This window comes from Hyperolius riggenbachi, chromosome 3 (assembly GCF_040937935.1).
Source record: "Hyperolius riggenbachi isolate aHypRig1 chromosome 3, aHypRig1.pri, whole genome shotgun sequence".
Classification (NCBI taxonomy): domain Eukaryota; kingdom Metazoa; phylum Chordata; class Amphibia; order Anura; family Hyperoliidae; genus Hyperolius; species Hyperolius riggenbachi.
This window is the reverse complement of record NC_090648.1, coordinates 33632096-33653466: the sequence shown is the minus strand read 5'-3', so window position 1 is coordinate 33653466 and position 21371 is coordinate 33632096. Positions and strand designations below refer to the sequence as shown.

The window sequence follows — 21371 nt, the reverse complement described above, 5'->3', positions numbered from 1 at the left end:
TCCAGCCACCCAAGGCCTGGGCTTCTGCACAAATTTAGCCAGTAGAGGTGTTGTAAACCCACCTATAACAAGCTTACAGGGTGGTGGAATCATCACAAACTCCCCAAGACTGACAGGTAGGATTGTGCTGGTCAGTCTCCCCATTCTCACTGGCATGCCTCAGGTTTTTCACCCTTGTGTCAGTTGGGATTATTACCAACATTTCCAATCTGACACTAGTGACAGCAGCTTCAGATACTTCAAGTTCTGAATTAGAAAATCAGCAGAAGACAACCCAGTTTACAAAATGTTAATTTATTCTTTTACTTGTTACAGAACTTGTTCATAATACTTTTTGCAGTCATAGCAACACCAGCAATGACAACCACCAAACTGACTGAGGCCACGGCCACCAACACCCACAGCTCCAAGGGCTGGGCTTCAGGAGGAGACATTCTGGAGGACAGATTGCGACGATACAGGCGAGACTCTTCTCCAGCTATAAGGAGGGGACCAAGGACAGCCTGGCTGAGCACTTCAGACTGAAGACCTGCAGGAACTGAAATATAAAGGGTTAGTGTATGGGCCAGCCATTGAGAAATTGTAACAAGGTCACAATTAGCCATTAGATAATTCAGAGTGCATTTAATTTCTGCAAACTTATGCAACAGCTTGGAGATTCCCTCCCTTTAGAGTGAGCCTCTGGCAGGGTCCTCCGCCTACTGCATCTGACTGATCATGATCCCCAGGCAGAGGCTAGAGAGGCTCCAGCCTCAGGGCGCAGTGTAGAAGGGGCACACAACTCCCTCAGCTATCATTCCCCTATTGTTTTTGAAGCAGAGATGATAAGAAAAAAAAAAAAAAAAAAAAAAAAAAAAAAAAAAAAGATATATAGCAGTGACTGCAACCCAGATAGCTAGAGATTGACCCTCCTGGCAGTCTATTAGAAACCGCCAGGGGCAGCGCTATTTAATTTTTTATTAAAATGTAGCGAGCCTAGGGCTTGCTACATGATGGCTGCTGCGATCGCCTCTGGCGATCTTTGATCAGGAAATCCCGTTCAAAGAATGGGATTTCCTGAAGGGCTTCCGTCACCATGGCGATGGGGCGGGACGACGTCACAGGGAGTCCCAATCTACACCTCAGCGCTGCCTGGCACTGATTGGCTAGGCAGCGCACAGGGTCTGGGGGCGGCGCAGTGGTGATCGGAATGCACATGCAGCTAGCAAAGGGCTAGTTGCAAAAAAAAAAAATAAAAATTTGCAAATCATCCCAGCAGGGCCTGAGAAATCCTCCTGCATGGCATAGCCCGAGCTCAGCTCAGGCTAACCGCCAGGAAGGTTAAGGCATTGGGGGCACCTCTTAGTCTAATAGCAATCAATATGTGACAGCTGGGGTGAGAGATGGATAGTGTTGGGCGAACAGTGTTCGCCACTGTTCGGGTTCTGCAGAACATCACCCTGTTCGGGTGATGTTAGAGTTCGGCCAAACATCTGATGGTGTTCGGCCAAACTGTTCGGCCATATGGCCGAACTAAGAGCGCATGGCCGAACGTTCCCCGAACGTTCGGCTAGCACTGTGATTGGCCGAACGGGTCATGTGTAGTGTTGGGCGAACATCTAGATGTTCGGGCCGAACATAATGGAAGTCAATGGGGACCCGAACTTTCATGCTTTGTAAAGCCTCCTTATATGCTACATACCCCAAATTTACAGGGTATGTGCACCTTGGGAGTGGGTACAAGAGGGAAAAAAAATTTGCAAAAAGAGCTTATAGTTGAGAAAATCGATTTTAAAGTTTCAAAGGGAAAACTGTCTTTTAAATGCGGGAAATGTCTGTTTTCTTTGCACAGGTAACATGCTTTTTGTCGGCATGCAGTCATAAATGTAATACAGATAAGAGGTTCCAGGAAAAGGGACCGGTAACGCTAACCCAGCAGCAGCACACGTGATGGAACAGGAGGAGGGCGGCGCAGGAGGAGAAGGCCACGCTTTGAGACACAACAACCCAGGCTTTGCATGAGGACAAGAAGCGTGCAGATAGCAATTTGCATTTTGTCGCCATGCAGTCATAAATGTAATACAGATGAGAGGTTCAATAAATAATAAACAGTAATTGGTGTTGTCCAGAATGCGCACAATGCGTGGGTCGCGTTCAATGCAGTCCTAGGCCGAAGAGGTCATAGCCTAGGGTCACAAAAACCTGTTTATTTGGGCAATTACAATGGTGGCGAGTCTGACGTACATAAATCGCAGCAATGGCCGTTAGCAACGTCTGAATCTCACGAAATGTAAGGAGGCTTTACAAAGCACGAAAGTTCGGGTCCCCATTGACTTCCATTATGTTCGGAGTTCGGCTCGAACACCCGAACATCGCGGCCATGTTCGGCCCAAACATCTAGATGTTCGCCCAACACTAGAGATGGAGGGGCACACTTAGGTGTCTCAGCCTTGGGTGCTGGAGGACCTTGTCCCAGCTCTGATGAACCCATCGGTTATCCTTCCTGAAGACTGACTTGAACTAGGTGGTGTAAGACTTTAGCTCCATTGCATGATATACATAGTCTCCCCATTCATCCATTCTGCATGATGAAGGGTTTTTATAGAAGACTGTAGTGACTATGAAGCACCAACACAGCATGGGCTGTCAGACTCCAATTCTAACTCACGACATGTCCTTGCTCATCCCTCCACTGGTGGCAATTGCCCATCCATGCTGCAGGAATTTTGCCATATGCACTTCCTGGTGATTGTCCCAATCTGGAATTATCCCGCTCGCCAGCAGCCATCTCTGGTTGCTGGGAAAGAATTTAGATTTAGCCCCTCAGTTGTATTCAGGTTCTAGTTGGAGACCATTACTGGATGGAGTAGACTCACCAGCTTCTCGCTTGCCAAATCCTCGTGGTCTTCCTTGTACAGAGCCCCATCCTCTGGCCTGACCGGAAGGCATGCTACAGAGCCCAGCAGTGCAGCATTGGCAGATGTTATTAGAGCCTTCCACTGGAGACCAGCTGTAGGGAGAAGATTGAAGTGAACCTCCAGACTAAAAGGCTTTTTTATTCAGTTTCACAGCATCAGAACTTTGTTTCTTACCAAAGTCTCATTTTTAGCTGCAAAAGCTAAGCTCTTCCTATCAAAGTAATCTGCCTGGGCATGTTTCCCCGGATGCTGTGCAAAAGCATGATGGATTTCTGATGTTCTTGTTGCCTAGTGTGCGCAGCTGGGTGGGGCGATCAGGACACTGGACAGGTGGAACTGTGTCTGCCACCTCCTTTCAACCAAAAAGATGGCTGCCCCATGAAATCACAAACATTTGCCTGTTTTTAAAACTGGGTGGGTAAGAGATTATATGACCCATTTTAATTAACAACTAATGTCAGTATGTTTAGGCTGAAGTTCCTCTTTTACAGCTCAAAACTGCATACCCAAGTCTACATAATGGGTCACCAGGTGGTCATCACTAGAGTTCTACCTAGAGATGGGAACTGATGTTTTGACGCAAGTTGTTTGCAGCTTGGCCAATGAAGACATGAAGGGCATTAGTCCAGTTCTGAGCTGCATGCAACTTGAATACTAAACTTGCATCTCACTGACCCCCTCTGCATTTACTACCGATTAGTAACCTGCAGAACCACTTAGACAAAACATCTTCAGCTGCCCAAGTGGCACACAAGCCTCCAGTAATGGACTTAGGATGAGTGAAATCACAGCGGGCAAGTGCAAGGTTTTCTCTGCACTTTTGATTGGTCCATGATAGAGATTCAGCTTTACTGCCACACTAGATAAGTGTGGGTGGGAAGAAAAAAAAAAACAAAAAAAAAAACCCTGATCCACAGGGCTAAGCAGATCAGGCAGCTGCAAAAATAGCCGCTGGGCTGCAATGGCTCACTTTTGTGACCTCTGGGTCACGATGCTGCACTGAGAGACTGGAGGTGTGGCTAGGGAGAGAGCTGCCCTATGGCAGCTCTCTCCCTAGCCAGGAACAGGGATGGATCTAGACCAAGTTACCCCAAGTTGCGCCTGGGGCAAGGTCAGGTTTTGGCGCCTAAACTGCCATTCCCCATCCAAATTTTGCCACCTTTTTAAGAATTCAACAAACTGCGCCTGGGGCAAGAGACCCGCTTGACCCCCCCCCCCCCCCCCCCTCCTATATCAGGCCCTGCTCAGGAAACCCTGCAGAAATGCCCCTGGTGGCATTTTGAACAGGGAATTCCTCTCCCGTGTTTACTTCTGAGTTAACAGCAAATCTTGTCACTAAACGTGGGGGCTATAATGCAGCGTTGGGACAGAGAGTGGTGGTGTGGGGACACAGGCGTGTCATAAGGCAAACATGCTTCTGTGTCCCCATCTGCCCCCTGAAGATCCATCGCAGGTTCTCTTTAAGGAAACCTAAAATTGGATTAAAAGAATCCACTTACCTGGGGCTTCTGCCGGCCCCCCCCCCCACATCCACAATGTCATGGAATGATCCCCCACTTGGCCAAGTTTCATTATCGCCAATTTGCCAGTCGATGGCCCTGACTGCATGTGTCATTGTTTGCGCTCCCATCAATGGTAGTGTGCTGCGCAGGCCCAGCATGAGGTTCTCTTACTGAACAGGATGCTCCTGGTAACAGGAGAGTTAATAACTGCACGTGGCCGGGTCCAGTGGATGTTGACAATGAAAACTTAGCCACAGTGGGAGACCAGGGGATCATTCCATGACTGGGCACAGGGTGGCTGGCAGAAGCCCCAGGTAAAGTGCAAGTGTTTTACATCAATTTCAGGTAAAAAAAAAAAAATAAATAAAAAAAAACCCCAGTAGCTTTGGCACTATTAACTTCTGTCGCATTAGCAACACTCACAGGTGAAGTTTAGACAACTGTAGCAAATTGTCTAGCTGGAGGAACAGCACTGCCCTTGTATACAAGACCTTACTACCAAATATTAAGAATTTACTCAGTGACATACCAGGTTGTGCCAGAGATAGGTTTGTGCAATCCTTGTTCTGACAAGGTTTTCTATTAGACTTGCTTCCACCCACATCTTACCTGTTGGTGGCTTTGTTGAAGGAGCAGGCCTTGTTCATGGAGTCTGGGACCTGAGTTGCTGGTGCAGCTCTCAGATTACAGGTGATGAAGACCTGAAAGGGATTGTAACATCAGAAAGTGATCTTAGACCTCTAGCTACATTCTGGTACAGGAAACTTCCAGGCCATTCCTCACCTCAGACTGAGCAGCATCTACAAAGAGGAAGGCATCCACAGTAAACTGCAGCTTGTCTGGTTGGATTCTTGGAGACACAAATGATGAAGAGGAGTCCTCCAGCATCCCATCCATGAGGCACCTTCAGAAAAGCGCAACATTGTAACTAAACAGAACTAGAGCTCAATTCACTAAGGGCTCTTTCACACAAGAGAGCCCTTTTCCTGCATTGTAACGCAAAGTCCAAACTTTGCGTTAAGGTTAAAAGGAAGTCCATAGACCTTTACCTTTCACCATGCTGTGTTTTGGTTCAATGCACCTGGGAGCATTGAGCCACTGGATGCAGCGGTTTCCCATCGGGTGATTAGCTACCAGCGCTGATTGCGTTGCACAGCATGGCTCCTGCACGGGTGGTCTAATGTGAAAGAGCCCCGATACCAGTTTGGTAAAAGTTAGAAGTCCAACAGCTGTGGAGTGGGTCTTAACAGCAAGCTGTTCTGGTGGTGATGTTCTCCCTGGCCATAGTTGTGCCGATTCCTCAGGTGTGCTACCCAACACACGAGCTGTTCCTGCCCAAGAGCTGCTTGTGACAGCTTATAATAAAAGCCATACCCAGCCTCCCTTTAGATCTACATGCAACTAGAGAGCTCTCTGCATTCAACTAAACAAGACAGCATTTATATTGCACTTTTCTCGTTGGTGGACTCGGGTGTCAGCTACAGCCACTACAGTGTGCTCTATTGGAAGTAGCAGTGTTAAGGAGTCTTGCCCAAGGTCTCCTCCCTGACTAGAAGAGCCAAGACCTGGTCTCCTGTGCCCAGAGCCCTTGCACTGAAATATCTCACTGCATATTCAGATCTTTGAATTTGACATTTTAAGCATTTACCACACAAGTCAGTATTTTATTTTCCATGGGAACGGCAGATACTGTAGGTTCTCTAATCATATAATGTGATGCTTTACAAATTGAGCCCCTAAAAAGCAATCCAGACAAACCCTGACCTTAATTGTGGTAATGACTGACAGATTGGCTGCAAGATTTGTTATAACTGTACAAGTCTCACTGCTAGAAAGTACAACCAAGTTAACAGTGGCGTAGCTAAGAAGTTGTGGGCCCCGATGCAAGTTTTACATTGGGTGGCCCCCACAATGCTGTTTCCACCTGCCAAAAGAGCATGCAGCAGCTACATCACCTGCCAACAGTAAAAATGTCACCATGTGATAAATGTCAGAATGTAAATCAGGGATTAAAAGATTTTACAATGGGCAAACCCTGACTAAATCCTTTATACATAATTGGAAAAGTGAAGCACTTTACTACATGATTTTCACTGGAGTTCCTCTTTAAACATCTCCCAACTTTTTCAAAGAAAGACACTTAAGCCACACCCCATCTCATACCATAAAGCTTTCCTATGGAAAAATATGTTTTATAATTCAAATTACACTGGTCCTTTCTATCCAGGTTTATTTTCCTTCATGCTAACATTTTAAAATTAGTAATATATTTAAAGGATTGGAATAAAGTTTAGTCAAACTTTTCAGTAGAGAAATACATTTACATAGAAAGCGGGACAAAGTCCTGCAAGAGGGACAATAGAGGAGGAAAGGGGCAGAGAGACAGGGCTCCCGAAGAGGGACAGTTGGGAGCTATGGTTTAAGTAGTTACCACCTTTCCCATCTAAGACTTGATGACCCTGTTCAGGTTTGCTTGGACACAGGCCCGGATTTACATCACAGGAGCCTATAGGCACAGATGTCCTGGCACCCTAGACTTCTCCCTGCATGAACCCACAAACCCCCACTGAACTGCACTGCAAGTGTCCTGGCTGTCCCAGCTGCCACTTCTCCCTTACTTCTCTTGACTGTCAGGTAGCTACATGTGCCCCTTAGTATTAGGTAGGCAGAAGTACCCTCAATATTAACCACATAACGACCGCCCCCAGCCGATGGGCGGCGGCAAAGTCTGGGCCCAAACGACCGCAATACGCCCATCGGCGGGGGCGGCTGCGGGAGTGGCTATGCGGCGATCGCGTCATTCGTGACGCGATCAGCCGCCGGGGACTGGCTCCGCCCCCCGTTCGCCGTAACCCGCCGGCCGTTCGGAAGCGCCGGCGGGTTACTGGCATCCGGATCGCCGCTGCAACAGTGTATAATAGGCTTTGTAATGTATACAAAGCCTATTATACTGGCTGCCTCCTGCCCTGGTGGTCCCAGTGTCCGAGGGACCACCAGGGCAGGCTGCAGCCACCCTAGTCTGCACCAAACACACTGATTTCCCCCCCCCCTGCCCCCTGATCGCCCACAGCACCCCTCAGACCCCCCCCTGCCCACCCCCCAGACCACTGTTTGCACCCAGTCACCCTCCTAATCACCCATCAATCACTCCCTGTCACTATCTGTCAACGCTATTTTTTTTTTAAGTCCCTAATCTGCCCCCTACTCCCTCCTGATCACCCCCCCACCCCTCAGATTCTCCCCAGACCCCCCCCAGACCCCCCCCCCCCCCCCCGTGTACTGTATGCATCTATCCCCCCTGATCACCTGTCAATCACCTGTCAATCACCTGTCAATCACCTGTCAATCACCCGTCAATCACCCCCTGTCACTGCCACCCATCAATCAGCCCCTGATCTGCCCCTTGCGGGCAATCTGATCACCCCCCCACACCAATAGATCGCCCGCAGATCCGACATCAGATCACCTCCCAAATCCATTGTTTACATCTATTCTCTCCTCTAAACACCCACTAATTACCCATCAATCACCCCCTATCACCACCTGTCACTGTTACCCATCAGATTAGACCCTAATCTGCCCCTTGCGGGCACCCAATCACCTGCCCACACGCTCAGATTGCCCTCAGACCCCCCCCTTATCAATTCGCCCGTGCAATATTTACATCTGTTCTCCCCTGTAATAACCCACTGATTACCTGTCAATCACCCATCAATCACCCCCTGTCACTGCCACCCATCAATCACCCCCTGTCACTGCCACCCATCAATCAGCCCCTAACCTGCCCCTTGCGGGCAATCTGATCACCCCCCCACACCAATAGATCGCCCGCAGATCCGACATCAGATCACCTCCCAAATCCATTGTTTACATCTATTCTCTCCTCTAAACACCCACTAATTACCCATCAATCACCCCCTATCACCACCTGTCACTGTTACCCATCAGATTAGACCCTAATCTGCCCCTTGCGGGCACCCAATCACCTGCCCACATGCTCAGATTGCCCTCAGACCCCCCCCTTATCAATTCGCCCGTGCAATATTTACATCTGTTCTCCCCTGTAATAACCCACTGATTACCTGTCAATCACCCATCAATCACCCCCTGTCACTGCCACCCATCAATCACCCCCTGTCACTGCCACCCATCAATCAGCCCCTAACCTGCCCCTTGCGGGCAATCTGATCACCCCCCCACACCAATAGATCGCCCGCAGATCCGACATCAGATCACCTCCCAAATCCATTGTTTACATCTATTCTCTCCTCTAAACACCCACTAATTACCCATCAATCACCCCCTATCACCACCTGTCACTGTTACCCATCAGATTAGACCCTAATCTGCCCCTTGCGGGCACCCAATCACCTGCCCACACGCTCAGATTGCCCTCAGACCCCCCCCTTATCAATTCGCCCGTGCAATATTTACATCTGTTCTCCCCTGTAATAACCCACTGATTACCTGTCAATCACCCATCAATCACCCCCTGTCACTGCCACCCATCAATCACCCCCTGTCACTGCCACCCATCAATCAGCCCCTAACCTGCCCCTTGCGGGCAAGCTGATCACCCACCCACACCAATAGATCGCCCGCAGATCCGACATCAGATCACCTCCCAAATCCATGGTTTACATCTATTCTCTCCTCTAAACACCCACTAATTACCCATCAATCACCCCCTATCACCACCTGTCACTGTTACCCATCAGATTAGACCCTAATCTGCCCCTTGCGGGCACCCAATCACCCGCCCACACCTCAGAACGCCCTCAGACCCCAGCCCTGATCACCTCGCCAGTGCATTGCTTGCATCTATTTCCCCCCTCTAATCACACCTTGAGACACCCATCAATCACCTCCTGTCACCCCCTAGCACACCTACCCATCAGATCAGGCCCTAATTTGCCCCGTGTGGGCTCCTGATCACTCGGCCAAACCCTCAGATCCCCCTCAGACCCCCTTCCGATCACCTCCCCAGTGCATTGATTGCATCTATTTTCCCCTCTAACCGCCCCCTGAGACACCCATCAATCACCTCCTGTCACCCCCCTAGCACTCCTATCCATCAGATCAGGCCCAATACATCCTGTCATCTAAGAGGCCACCCTGCTTATGACCGATTCCACAAAATTTGCCCCCTCATAGACCACCTGTCATCAAAATTTGCAGATGCTTATACCCCTGAACAGTCATTTTGAGAAATTTGGTTTCCAGACTACTCACAGTTTTGGGCCCGTAAAATGCCAGGGCAGTATAGGAACCCCACAAGTGACCCCATTTTAGAAAGAAGACACCCCAAGGTATTCTGTTAGGTGTATGATGAGTTCATAGAATATTTTATTTTTTGTCAAAAGTTAGCGGAAATTGGATTGTTATTGTTTTTTTCACAAAGTGTCATTTTTCACTAACTTGTGAGAAAAAATAAATTCTATGAACTCACCATACCCCTAACGGAATACCTTGGGGTGTCTTCTTTCTAAAATGGGGTCACTTGTGGGGTTCCTATACTGCCCTGGCATTTTAGGGGCCCTAAACCGTGAGGAGTAGTCTAGAAAACAAATGCCTCAAAATGACCTGTGAATAGGACGTTGGGCCCCTTAGCGCACCTAGGCTGCAAAAAAGTGTCACACATGTGGTATCGCCATACTCAGGAGAAGTAGTATAATGTGTTTTGGGGTGTATTTTTACACATACCCATGCTGGGTGGGAGAAATCTCTCTGTAAATGGACAATTGTGTGTAAAAAAAATCAAAAATGTGTCATTTACAGAGATATTTCTCCCACCCAGCATGGTTATATGTAAAAATACACCACAAAACACATTATACTACTTCTTCTGAGTACGGCGATACCACATGTGTGACACTTTTTTGCAGCCTAACTGTGCTAAGGGGCCCAAAGTCCAATGAGTACCTTTAGGATTTCACAGGTCATTTTGAGACATTTGGGTTCAAGACTACTCCTCACGGTTTAGGGCCCCTAAAATGCCAGGGCAGTATAGGAACCCCACAAGTGACCCCATTTTAGAAAGAAGACACCCCAAGGTATTCTTTTAGGTGTATGATGAGTTCATAGAAGATTTTATTTTTTGTCACAAGTTAGCGGAAATTGATATGTATTGTTTTTTTTTTCACAAAGTGTCATTTTCCGCTAACTTGTGACAAAAAAAAAAATCTTCTATGAACTCACCATACTCCTAACAGAATACCTTGGGGTGTCTTCTTTCTAAAATGGGGTCACTTGTGGGGTTCCTATACTGCCCTGGCATTTTAGGGGCCCTAAACCGTGAGGAGTAGTCTAGAATCCAAATGCCTCAAAATGACCTGTGAATAGGACGTTAGGCCCCTTAGCGCACCTAGGTTGCAAAAAAGTGTCACACATGTGGTATCGCCGTACTCAGAAGAAGTAGTATAATGTGTTTTGGGGTGTATTTTTATACATACCCATGCTGGGTGGGAGAAATCTCTCTGTAAATGGACAATTGTGTGTAAAAAAAATCAAATAATTGTCATTTACAGAGATATTTCTCCCACCCAGCATGGGTATGTGTAAAAATACACCCCAAAACACATTATACTACTTCTCCTGAGTACGGCGGTACAACATGTGTGGCACTTTTTTGCACCCTAAGTGCGCTAAGGGGCCCAAAGTCCAATGAGTACCTTTAGGATTTCACAGGTCATTTTGCCACATTTGGTTTCAAGACTACTCCTCACGGTTTAGGGCCCCTAAAATGCCAGGGCAGTATAGGAACCCCACAAATGACTCCATTTTAGAAAGAAGACACCCCAAGGTATTCCGTTAGGAGAATGGCGAGTTCATAGAAGATTTTATTTTTTGTCACAAGTTAGCGGAAAATGACACTTTGTGAAAAAAAACAATTACAATCAATTTCCGCTAACTTGTGACAAAAAAAAAAAAATCTTCTATGAACTCACCATACATCTAACGGAATACCTTGGGGTGTCTTCTTTCTAAAATGGGGTAATTTGTGGGGTTCCTATACTGTCCTGGCATTTTAGGGGCCCTAAACCGTGAGGAGTAGTCTTGAAACGAAATTTCTCAAAATGACCTGTGAAATCCTAAAGGTACTCATTGGACTTTGGGCCCCTTAGCGCAGTTAGGGTGCAAAAAAGTGCCACACATGTGGTATCGCCGTACTCAGGAGAAGTAGTATAATGTGTTTTGGGGTGTATTTTTCCACATACCCATGCTGAGTGGGAGAAATATCTCTATAAATAGACAATTGTGTGTAAAAAAAATAAAAAAAATTGTCATTTACGGAGATATTTCTCCCACCCAGCATGTGTATGTGTAAAAATACACCCCAAAACACATTATACTACTTTTCCTGAGTACGGCAATACCACATGTGTGGCACTTTTTTGCGGCCTAACTGCGCTAAGGGGCCCAAAGTCCAATGAGCATCTTTAGGCTTTACAGGGGTGCTTACAATTAGGCACCCCCCAAATGCCAGGACAGTAAACACACCCCACAAATGACCCCATTCTGGAAAGTAGACACTTCAAGGTATTCAGAGAGGAGCATAGTGAGTCCGTGGCAGATTTCATTTTTTTTTGTCGCAAGTTAGAAGAAATGGAAACTTTTTTTTTTTTTTTTTTGTCACAAACTGTCATTTTCCGCTAACTTGTGACAAAAAATAAAATCTTCTATGAACTCACCATGCCTCTCACTGAATACTTTGGGATGTCTTCTTTCCAAAATGGGGTCATTTGGGGGGTATTTGTACTATCCTGGAATTTTAGCCCCTCATGAAACATGACAGGTGCGCAGAAAAGTCAGAGATGCTTGAAAATGGGAAAATTCACTTTTGGCACCATAGTTTGTAAACGCTATAACTTTTACCCAATCCAATAAATATACACTGAATGTTTTTTTTTTTATCAAAGACATGTAGCAGAATAACTTTCGCGCTCAAATGTATAGGAAATTTTACTTTATTTGAAAAATGTCAGCACAGAAAGTTAAAAAAGTCATTTTTTTGCCAAAATTCATGTCTTTTTTGATGAATATAATAAAAAGTAAAACTCGCAGCAGCAATCAAATAGCATCAAAAGAAAGCTGTATTAGTGACAAGAAAAGGAGGTAAAATTCATTTAGGTGGTAGGTTTTATGACCGAGCAATAAACCGTGAAAGCTGCAGTGGTCTGAATGGAGAAAAAGGCTCTGGTCCTTAAGGGGCGAAAAGACTGTGGTCCCGAAGTGGTTAAAGGGGCCCTATGGCAAAAAAAATTTAAAATTTAAAATATGTGCAAACAGACAAATAAGAAGTACGATTTTTCCAGAGTAAAATGAGCCATAAATTACTTTTCTCCTATAATGCTGTCACTTACAGTAGGTAGAAGAAATCTGACAGAAACGACAGGTTTAGGGCTAGTCCATCTCTTCATAGGGGATTATCAGCATGGCCTTTATTCTTTATAAAGATATTCCCTAAAAATGATTTAAACAATGATGCTGGCCAGCTTCCCTGCTTACTACACAGTTTTTTGGCAGTTGGACAGAGCAACTGCCATTCACTAAGTGCTTTTGAAATAAATCCCTGAGAATTCCCCCATGAAGAGATGGACTAGTCCAAAACCTGGCGCTTCTGTCAGATTTCTACTACCTACTGTAAGTGACAGCAACATTGGAGAAAATTTATGGCTCATTTTACTCTGGAAAAAAAAAATGTACTTATTTGTATATGTTTACACTTATTTTAAATTTGACGCCAAAGTGCCCCTTTAAGTAGCTAGAGGAGGCCCTAACTGAAGGTAGATCTGGTTAGTGGAATGCCAAGAGCTGGGTGAGTAACCTCTCATTTACACTCTCATCAGGACTTTGCATAGGGAAGGAGCCACTCTGGGAGGGGAGTGAGCCGCCTTTCCATCACCAGGCGCCTGTAGGCACGTGCCTACATACCTTATGGTAAATCCGGCCCTGCTTGGACACTTGTCCTATCTTTTAATCCAGTTTGTGACAGACAGTCCTTGCCTAGAACATACCCATTTGCTGAGATAATGTCATAGCTCGGCTTGGAGGTGGGATCAGGAGACTGGGTGGCCACACAGCTGTCAACAAACAGGATCAGACCAATATGGTTCTGAGTTTGCACTGAGGCCTCTATGTTGAAAGCATCTCCCAGCTGGTAGACAATGGAATTTCTGGGGCCTGACCAGTCATCTGTGGAGAAAACACAAAAAGGTTAGGAGAGGCCAAGCTTGTCAGAGCTCCCTTAGCTAGTTCCACTTACTTACCAGTCATTAGCTGCAAGTTAAAGGACAACTTCTCTTCTGTGGAGATGGTGGTGCTGAATGGAGACCATGTTGGCCTGATTGCTTTGCTGCTCACATTGTCATGTCTAAAATAAAAATTAAGTGTTCAGGGTTGGGATTAAACTTTGTGCATTTGTAACATTAAGTGTCACAGTACCCAACCTGAAGCTATGGAAAAAGTTCCCTCTGGCACAGTTTTCAGACCTGGCCATCTGCAGTTAGTAGCTACAGAGTGTTGGCAGCACTTCATGCCCTTGTGCTCCTCCATCTTCAGAGTTTGGTAGGTTTCAATGTCTGCTAAACACTGACATCAAGTCTACCTTCAGTTTCCTCAAAATCAGTCTTAAAGGAGTATAACTACAAAACAGCCATGTAAATATTTACCTTCCCAGCTCTCCGCTCTGAAATAGGTGGAAATTTGCCCATTGCAGTTGGGTCTGCTCTACTGTGCAAGTCTCCTGGGTAGTAGAGTGGACCTGACTGAGATCAGCCATTTCCAAGCTGAGAGCTGCAACAGCGCCCCCTGCTGGAAGGGGGAAATTTAAATATTGCACAGCCTGACAAGTTGTCAGCTGCGCATTCAGTGGGCTGCAGCGAGACCACCGTGGGATTGAGGACAGGTGAAGCCTTGATAAGATCCAGAGGCTTCCACCTCCTGAAGAGATTACCCCCTAGGGGGAACTCTCATTACAGAGTCTCCAAGGACATCTAAAAGATTATATGGTAGCCTCCATATTAATTCAAACAATACCAGTTTTCTGGCAGCCCTGCTGATGTTTGGCTGCAGTAGTGTATGAATCACATCAGAAACAAGCATGCAGCTAATCTGGTCAGATTTCATAGTGTCAGAAAATAACTGATCTGCTGCATGCTTGTTCAGGGTCTAAGGCGAAGTAGGACTTGCTTAAATATGGCAGCCTCCATGCCCCTCCTTGCATCAGTAGTCCTTTAAGTACTCTGAAAACCTGATGGTCACCACTGGGCTCCAACCCTGGAAACCTTTGCAAGTTAGGGCCAGTGTGTTATGGTTGTAACGTTAAGTCTTTAGACAGGTTAGCAGCTCGTTTACTTAACCTGCCTTCGTTCGGGGTAAGCCGCGCAGGAGGTTCTCAGGCCCTGCTGGGCCGATTTGCTTAATTTTTTTTTTTGCTGAACGCAGCTAGCACTACATGATTTAAAAAACTGCTGCGTTGCCTCCTGGCGGAAAACATTAGGCCGCCAGGAGGGTTAAGATACCTGCAGGTTGCCATCTGAAGCACAAGAGCCACTAGCATTTAGTGCAACAGGAACTTTAACACAGAATTTAACTTCCCAATCAGTCAATACACCTTCCCCATGAGAAATATACCCTCTCAGATCATTGAGGGTGGGAAACCCTTCACCATGGTCATTACAGTTGCCTCTCTGAACCTCATTGCATTGTGGGAAATGGCTGTTCCAAAGTGGATCAGTAAATAATTGCGCACAGCCCCTATGCATAAAAATGGCGCTGCATTAAAAAGACACTTCTTGCTATTTATCGTTAGTACTGCATAATGGAGCACAGGGAAGAAAAACGGTACACAGTAACGTCAATAGCGCTGTTCATATGCCAAACAGCAGACGTTATTGCACACAGTAATGTTAGTTATCAATAACCTACATAAGCCAAACTGCAAAACGGTGAATGGATTTAATGTAACACTGTCAAGGTTAGGCACCACCAGGGGAGTCTAGGGGTTAGGGATAGGTACAGAGAGGGTTCTGTGTGTTAATGCTAAACGATAAGGCTTTAACATTAAATAGCAATAAGCAGCAAACAGATTAGCGGCAACACCGTGCGCCATTATTCGCAGGTGCCATTTTCAGATGGATCCGTTTCAAAGTGCCAAGCAACCAGTATCTCCCTCTGCATAAGTAGATCTAAACCTTTTAGCCTATTGCATTGTTAGGGGGTGTGGTTATATATGGCAGTTTGTACTGTCTAGCTTCTCTGGTTTGCCAGTAGTTGGCTAGGGTAGTAAAGATGACCTGTAGGCTCAAACAAATGAATTACATGGCAAATATTTCTTGATCTTTTTTTTAACATCTTTGGCTGTCCTGCTGATTCTCTGCCTCTAATACTTTTAGCCATAGACCCTGAACAAGCATGCAGCAGATCAGGCATTTGACATTGTCAGATCTGAGGTTAGCTGCATGCTAGTCTCTGGAATTAGGGCCCGTTTCCACTAGATGTATTGCGGAAACCACAACCAATTCATGTCAATGGAGTAGTGTCCATTGAGGTGAATTTACCTACGTGATTTGGTGTGATGCAGGGAAATCATGGATAGCATCAGAGCCCCCATAGCCACCACCTTGCATCCTAATTGCTAGTGGAAATGGAGCCTTATTCTGACATTACTGCAGCCAAATAGACCAGCAGGGCTGCCAGGCAACTGGTATTGTTTAAAATGAGAAAATGATTGCAGCCTCCATGTTCTCACTTCAATTTGGCCTTATAATAAAGGACCTTCAACAATTGAGGAAACTGAGCACAGACTTACCGGAAGTAGTAGCAGGTGATGGGGACAACAGCTGAGTTGGTCCTAATAATTGGGACATTAGAGGTAGGGTTGTACAGCAGGCTGGTGGAGTAGATCAGGAAATCTGAAGTCATCTGTGGAGCCAAACAAGATCACAAGCTTAGATTATGACGCCACTGTTCTACCAAAAGCAGAACTCTGTCACCTTCCCAAGATGCACATCTGGACTCTGGCAAGAAGTTTTGAATCAGGATGATACCATTTATTGGCTAACTTAGAGATGGATAAACAGTGAGCTTTCGACTTATAAAAAGCCTTCGTCGGACTGGTTCCTGACCAGAACTGAAAAACACAGCTTATATACACTGACATACAGAGGAGAAACATGTTTCTCCTCTGTATGTCAGTGTATATAAGCTGTGTTTTTCAGTTCTGGTCAGGAACCAGTCCGACGAAGGCTTTTTATAAGTCGAAAGCTCACTGTTTATCCATCTCTAAGTTAGCCAATAAATGGTATCATCCTGATTCAAAACTTCTTGCTTTTACTCATGGCTAACGGTACAACACTTTACTGCTTGGACTCTCTGGAGGAGGTTTAGAGCTACAACCACTACAGTTGCATTGTGGAGGCTCAGGCCTTTAACTGCTAGAGTATCAGCCCTGGCAGGGCCAGAGCTACCATAGAAAAAAAAAAAAAAAAAAAAAAAAAAAAATATATGGGCGATTGCCCCAGTGCCTGTAGCCCCCCCCCCCCCCTCCAGTTGTCCCTCTCCCAACTGTTGTTACCCAGGGTCTCTGCAGAGTCTGTTAAGTTGGAGGTTGATTGGGGAGGGTCAGCAGCCAGCTCTGCGGCCCAGGAGAAAAATTTAGCTGCAACAGAGGGCCTCTGACACTTTTTGGTCAGGGGTGTATGTTGGGGGCCCCCAGGCCAGTTTTGCCCTAGGGCCCAATTGTTACTTGAACCAGCCCTGGAAGAGTTGTCATGTGTAATGACAGAAGACAAGGTCAACAAGACGACATCTCATGCTGTGAAAGATGAGTTTGAAATGTGCCTGAGGGACACGCCCAACCTATGGTGCTTATAAATGTAGCGATGTCTTGGCAGAGTCAACCAAGAGAGATCGGAGCGACTAATCAGAGATCTCAGCTGCTCATTAACTGCGAGCCAATTTCCAATAGATTACATCATGAAACCTTAGGAATCAGCCTTGTGGCACCACCTCCATCATTGCCCACCTAGTGTAACTTTGCCCGACCCCCTCTTCCCCCAACTTTATTTTTACCTATGCTCATCCATTGGCATCCTCCCATTTGTGCCACATGCTACTGGTGTATAGCACATGGCATGTGTGAGGTCACATGCTATACATGGCAGTGTGAGTGCAAATAGAGGAAGCAGAAGACGGATAAGCACTGCAGCGAGGGGACACCAAACGGATGAAGTATAAATTCATATACAGGGCAGGCATATTTACATTAAGACCACCAGGGATTCCGCAACATTCTGCCTGAAGTCACACACTGTTACCGCTATGCACATCAGCCCAGCATGCCCAGTAGAGTTGGGCGAACTGTTAGCGCAACTGCAGCCGAACTGTTCGGCTGCCCAACCTGTCGTCATGTGGCTGTGGCTCTTACTACTTCCGGGTCGCAATGACCCGGAGTAGTACGTCTGCGCTGGCCCGGCGGAGCGCGTCCTAGATCGCGCTCCCGTTGCCGGGCACTCTCTGTGCATGTGTGACGTCACTCATGACGTCACACACATGCGCAGAGAGTGCCCGGCAACGGGAGCGCGATCTAGGACACGCTCCGCCGGGCCAGCGCAGATGTACTACTCCGGGTCACTGCGACCCGGAAGTAGTAAGAGCCACAGCCACATGGGCAGCCGAACAGTTCGGCTGCAGTTGCGCTAACAGTTCGCCCAACTCTAATGTCCAGTTGCTATGTGATCAATTTCAGCTCAGAATTGGTCATGGTCAATAAGCTCTTGGTGGCACCGATTCTCATCGGATACAAAACTAATTGAATGGGATGTTCGATTGGCCAAGTCAAGTGACATATGGTCACCTTTACTGTCTACAGTAACACTAAAAAAAGCTGTAAGTGTTAACCCTCCTGGCGGTATGAAAAATTCCGCCAAGAGGCAGTGCGGCAGTTCAGCGGCATCCCCCCGCTTCGATCAGGAAATCCCGTTCAAAGAACGGGATTTCCTGGAGGGCTTCCCCCGTCATTGGGAGTCCCGATCCACCCCTCGCCGCTGCCTGGTACTGATTGGCCAGGCAGCGCACGGGGTCTGGGGGGGGGCGCGCGCCGCGATGGATAGCGGTGACCGGTGTGCTGGCGCAGCTAGCAAAGTGTTAGCTGCATCCAGGAAAAAAAAAAAAAAAAAAACTCGGCCGAGCAGGGCCGGAGAGAACCTCCTGCGCGGCTTACCCCGAACTACGTTACCACCAGGAAGGTTGACTTAGAAGTGATGAGCTAGAAATCTGATAATGCAAATATCCATTCAACAGAACTCAAAGTTTACAAGGTCAGTTTGAAGCTGATCAGCTCCACACAAGATTCCATTTCTGCTGATGCAAACTGCAGAGGCGCATCTAGGGTTTTCAGCGCCCGGGGACAAGGGCTGGTGCACACCAGAGCGGTTTTAAAACGCTTGCAGGGGAAAACCGCTTGGGTAATGAAAGTGAATGGGATGGTGGGATGGAGCAAACCAGAGCGATTCATTTTCCACAAGACGCAAACTCGAGGGCTGTACCATTTTTATGATCTGAGGCATTTCTGCCTCAATGTTAAAGTATAGGAAAGTGGAAAACCGCTCTGAAAAAACTCTAGATGAGCAGTTTTCAGGCGTTTGTTACAGAAGCTGTTTAATAACAATTTTACTGTAAAAATATATGAAATCTGCTCCAAAAAACACTTGGCATGTTTAGAAGACCTTTAAACATGCCTAGTAGCGCTCTGAAAATCTGCTTCAAAAACCACTAATGTTTTGCAGATCTGCTAGAGGTTTTTGGTGTGCACTGGGCCAAAGACAGGTTTTTGCAACCCCCAGATGAAATGGGCGTGGCCATGCATCAGAATGTGGTCACTCTTTGGTGGCTTCAATGAGGAAATGCTGTTTGAACAGGGGAAGGGGCACACTTCTCTAAACAGCCACATGTGCCACCCTTCAAATAACCAAATTATATAGTCAGATGTGCCCCCTATAAATAGCCAGATGTGCCCCAGTTTTCCTATTGCTGTTAACACTTATGCACTCCTCTGCAGAGGCAGGGAGAGAAGCAGGGGCACTTTGGGCAGCCAGCAAGCTGCCTCATGCTTGTGGAGATGCAGCGGCCATGCTGAGGCTGAGCCCCCTTACAGTGCTGTACCTGGGGACATGTGCCCCCCCCCCCCATAGCTACTCCTCTGCTCAGATGTGTAAAACATGTAATGAACCCCATCCTCACGCTATACTTATTAGGAAAACCAGGATACTCAGGAGGTAATTTCCTGTTTCAATGCAGATTGTATGTAGTTCAGAATCTGGGGGCACCCCACTTCTACATTTCAAACTACATACAAGCATTTATAAATTGTAGTTTGCCCATTGTAGCTCTGCCACATCTGCTGGCAGTTTTGTTCCCGCACCCAGAGAGTGACCACACCCAGGATTCTCTGGACACTGAGTGGAGTCGGTTTTCTGCATCAAGTGGTTGGTTGCCTCTCATGCATCTTTGGCATATTGCACTATTTGGGTTTTGTCACATCACACCCTCTCTTGCCCACTGAAAAGCCTTTCCCTCATGACTCCATGGCAGGATACATGTGGGTATAGAACTGCCCATCTGTAGGCTGCCATAGAGCATCACCAGGAAAGGAACATTAGTGATAATTTTCCTGCTTCCTCACTCCAATTTACATTCTGACTAGTGATGGTCAATGAGATGTAAATAATTGCAAGTTGAGGCAGCTTGCTTAGGTCTGTTTTCCATGGACTGTTGAGCTGTGTGCTCAGCAAGCAGTTCCCTGTTGTGAGAGTTTGAGAGGCATTTTCACTGCCTATTAACAGTCTGGAAAAGAGGCCTAAAGCAGCGAATCAAACCCTGCTGAGGTAAAATTCAATTAGTCCTTTTCAAGCTGCACAGATTTGCATACAAAATTCACATGATGCTGCGTCAGCTAAAAATTTGCATCTAATTGACCATCACTAAGGGCCGGCGCACACCAGAAGAGCTTTTCTGAACGCTTTGTGATTTTAAAAGCTCCAGCTAATGTTATCCTATGTGTGTGCTCACACTGGAGCAATGGGATTTTGTAAACATCCCCCATAGCATTGCATTAAGCTGGCCACTAATAATCCAATCTTTCTATTTCTATGTAATATAAGGTAACTGACTGAAGTATACATTCAGTATATTCACTCAATTTACCCTTATACTACATAGGATTTGGTGAGATTGGATGAAAAAGATTGGATCATTAGCAAGAGCTTTTAAGATCTGTAACTTAAAAAGCTCTTGTGGTGTGAAAAAGCCCTTACTGACATGTAAGACCGGTGTGGTGACATCTTTAGTACTGTCAGAAGAGAATGCCACATAGCTAGTCAGCCTAAGCTAAGTATCACTGGGAGTGCAGGGATACATTCAATATATAGATACAGGAAGCATTTCTCATGGGTAAACCAGGAAAATGACCATAAAAAGGGCATCCAGAATAGTTTACTATAGATCACTACAGGGCCTCTTTAGACACTGCCTCTATCAGGACTCAGTCTCTTCCCTGACAGGAATAGAAGATAAGTCAGCTGACCATTACCTGGACAGGGATGCTGCAGTCCTGTAGGGCATTCTGGAAGACGACAGTATCAGCAGTCTGGGAGGTGGGCTGGCAGGATTGGGGTCCTAGAGTCAGATCAGAGGGCTTCACCAGCTTCCCATTGCCATAGAAATTCCTGCTCACACTGACCACCATGACATCCTCTCCACACTGGAGGCTGATGGGAGAAGACTGGGACACTGCTTGCCAAGGGAGATCACCAAAGCCTCCCCCCCCACCCAGAGGGAGAGCCACCTCTTCTGAAGCCGAGCCAAACCCAAACACCGGGCGAGCAAAGTCCCTAGCAGAAGCTCTAGCAGAGCCCTGAGCAGGTGAGAACCTCTGGTACTCCCTCCACCAATCCTGCTGCCGCCTATCTCT

At 46.6% G+C, this 21371-nt stretch overlaps 1 protein-coding gene across 1 annotated transcript; it reads right to left on the bottom strand.

The window, feature by feature from the left end:
• Positions 1–302: 302 nt before the first annotated feature.
• LOC137562012 (zona pellucida sperm-binding protein 3-like) lies at positions 303–21185 on the bottom strand. The gene is made up of 8 exons (XM_068273355.1): positions 20991–21185; positions 16212–16324; positions 13669–13772; positions 13417–13594; positions 5183–5303; positions 5009–5100; positions 2856–2989; positions 303–538 (listed from the first exon to the last, which is right to left on the bottom strand). Exons 1-8 carry the CDS (start codon positions 21144–21146, stop codon positions 303–305), a joined length of 1134 nt encoding a protein of 377 aa, XP_068129456.1. The 5' UTR covers positions 21147–21185.
• Positions 21186–21371: the final 186 nt, after the last annotated feature.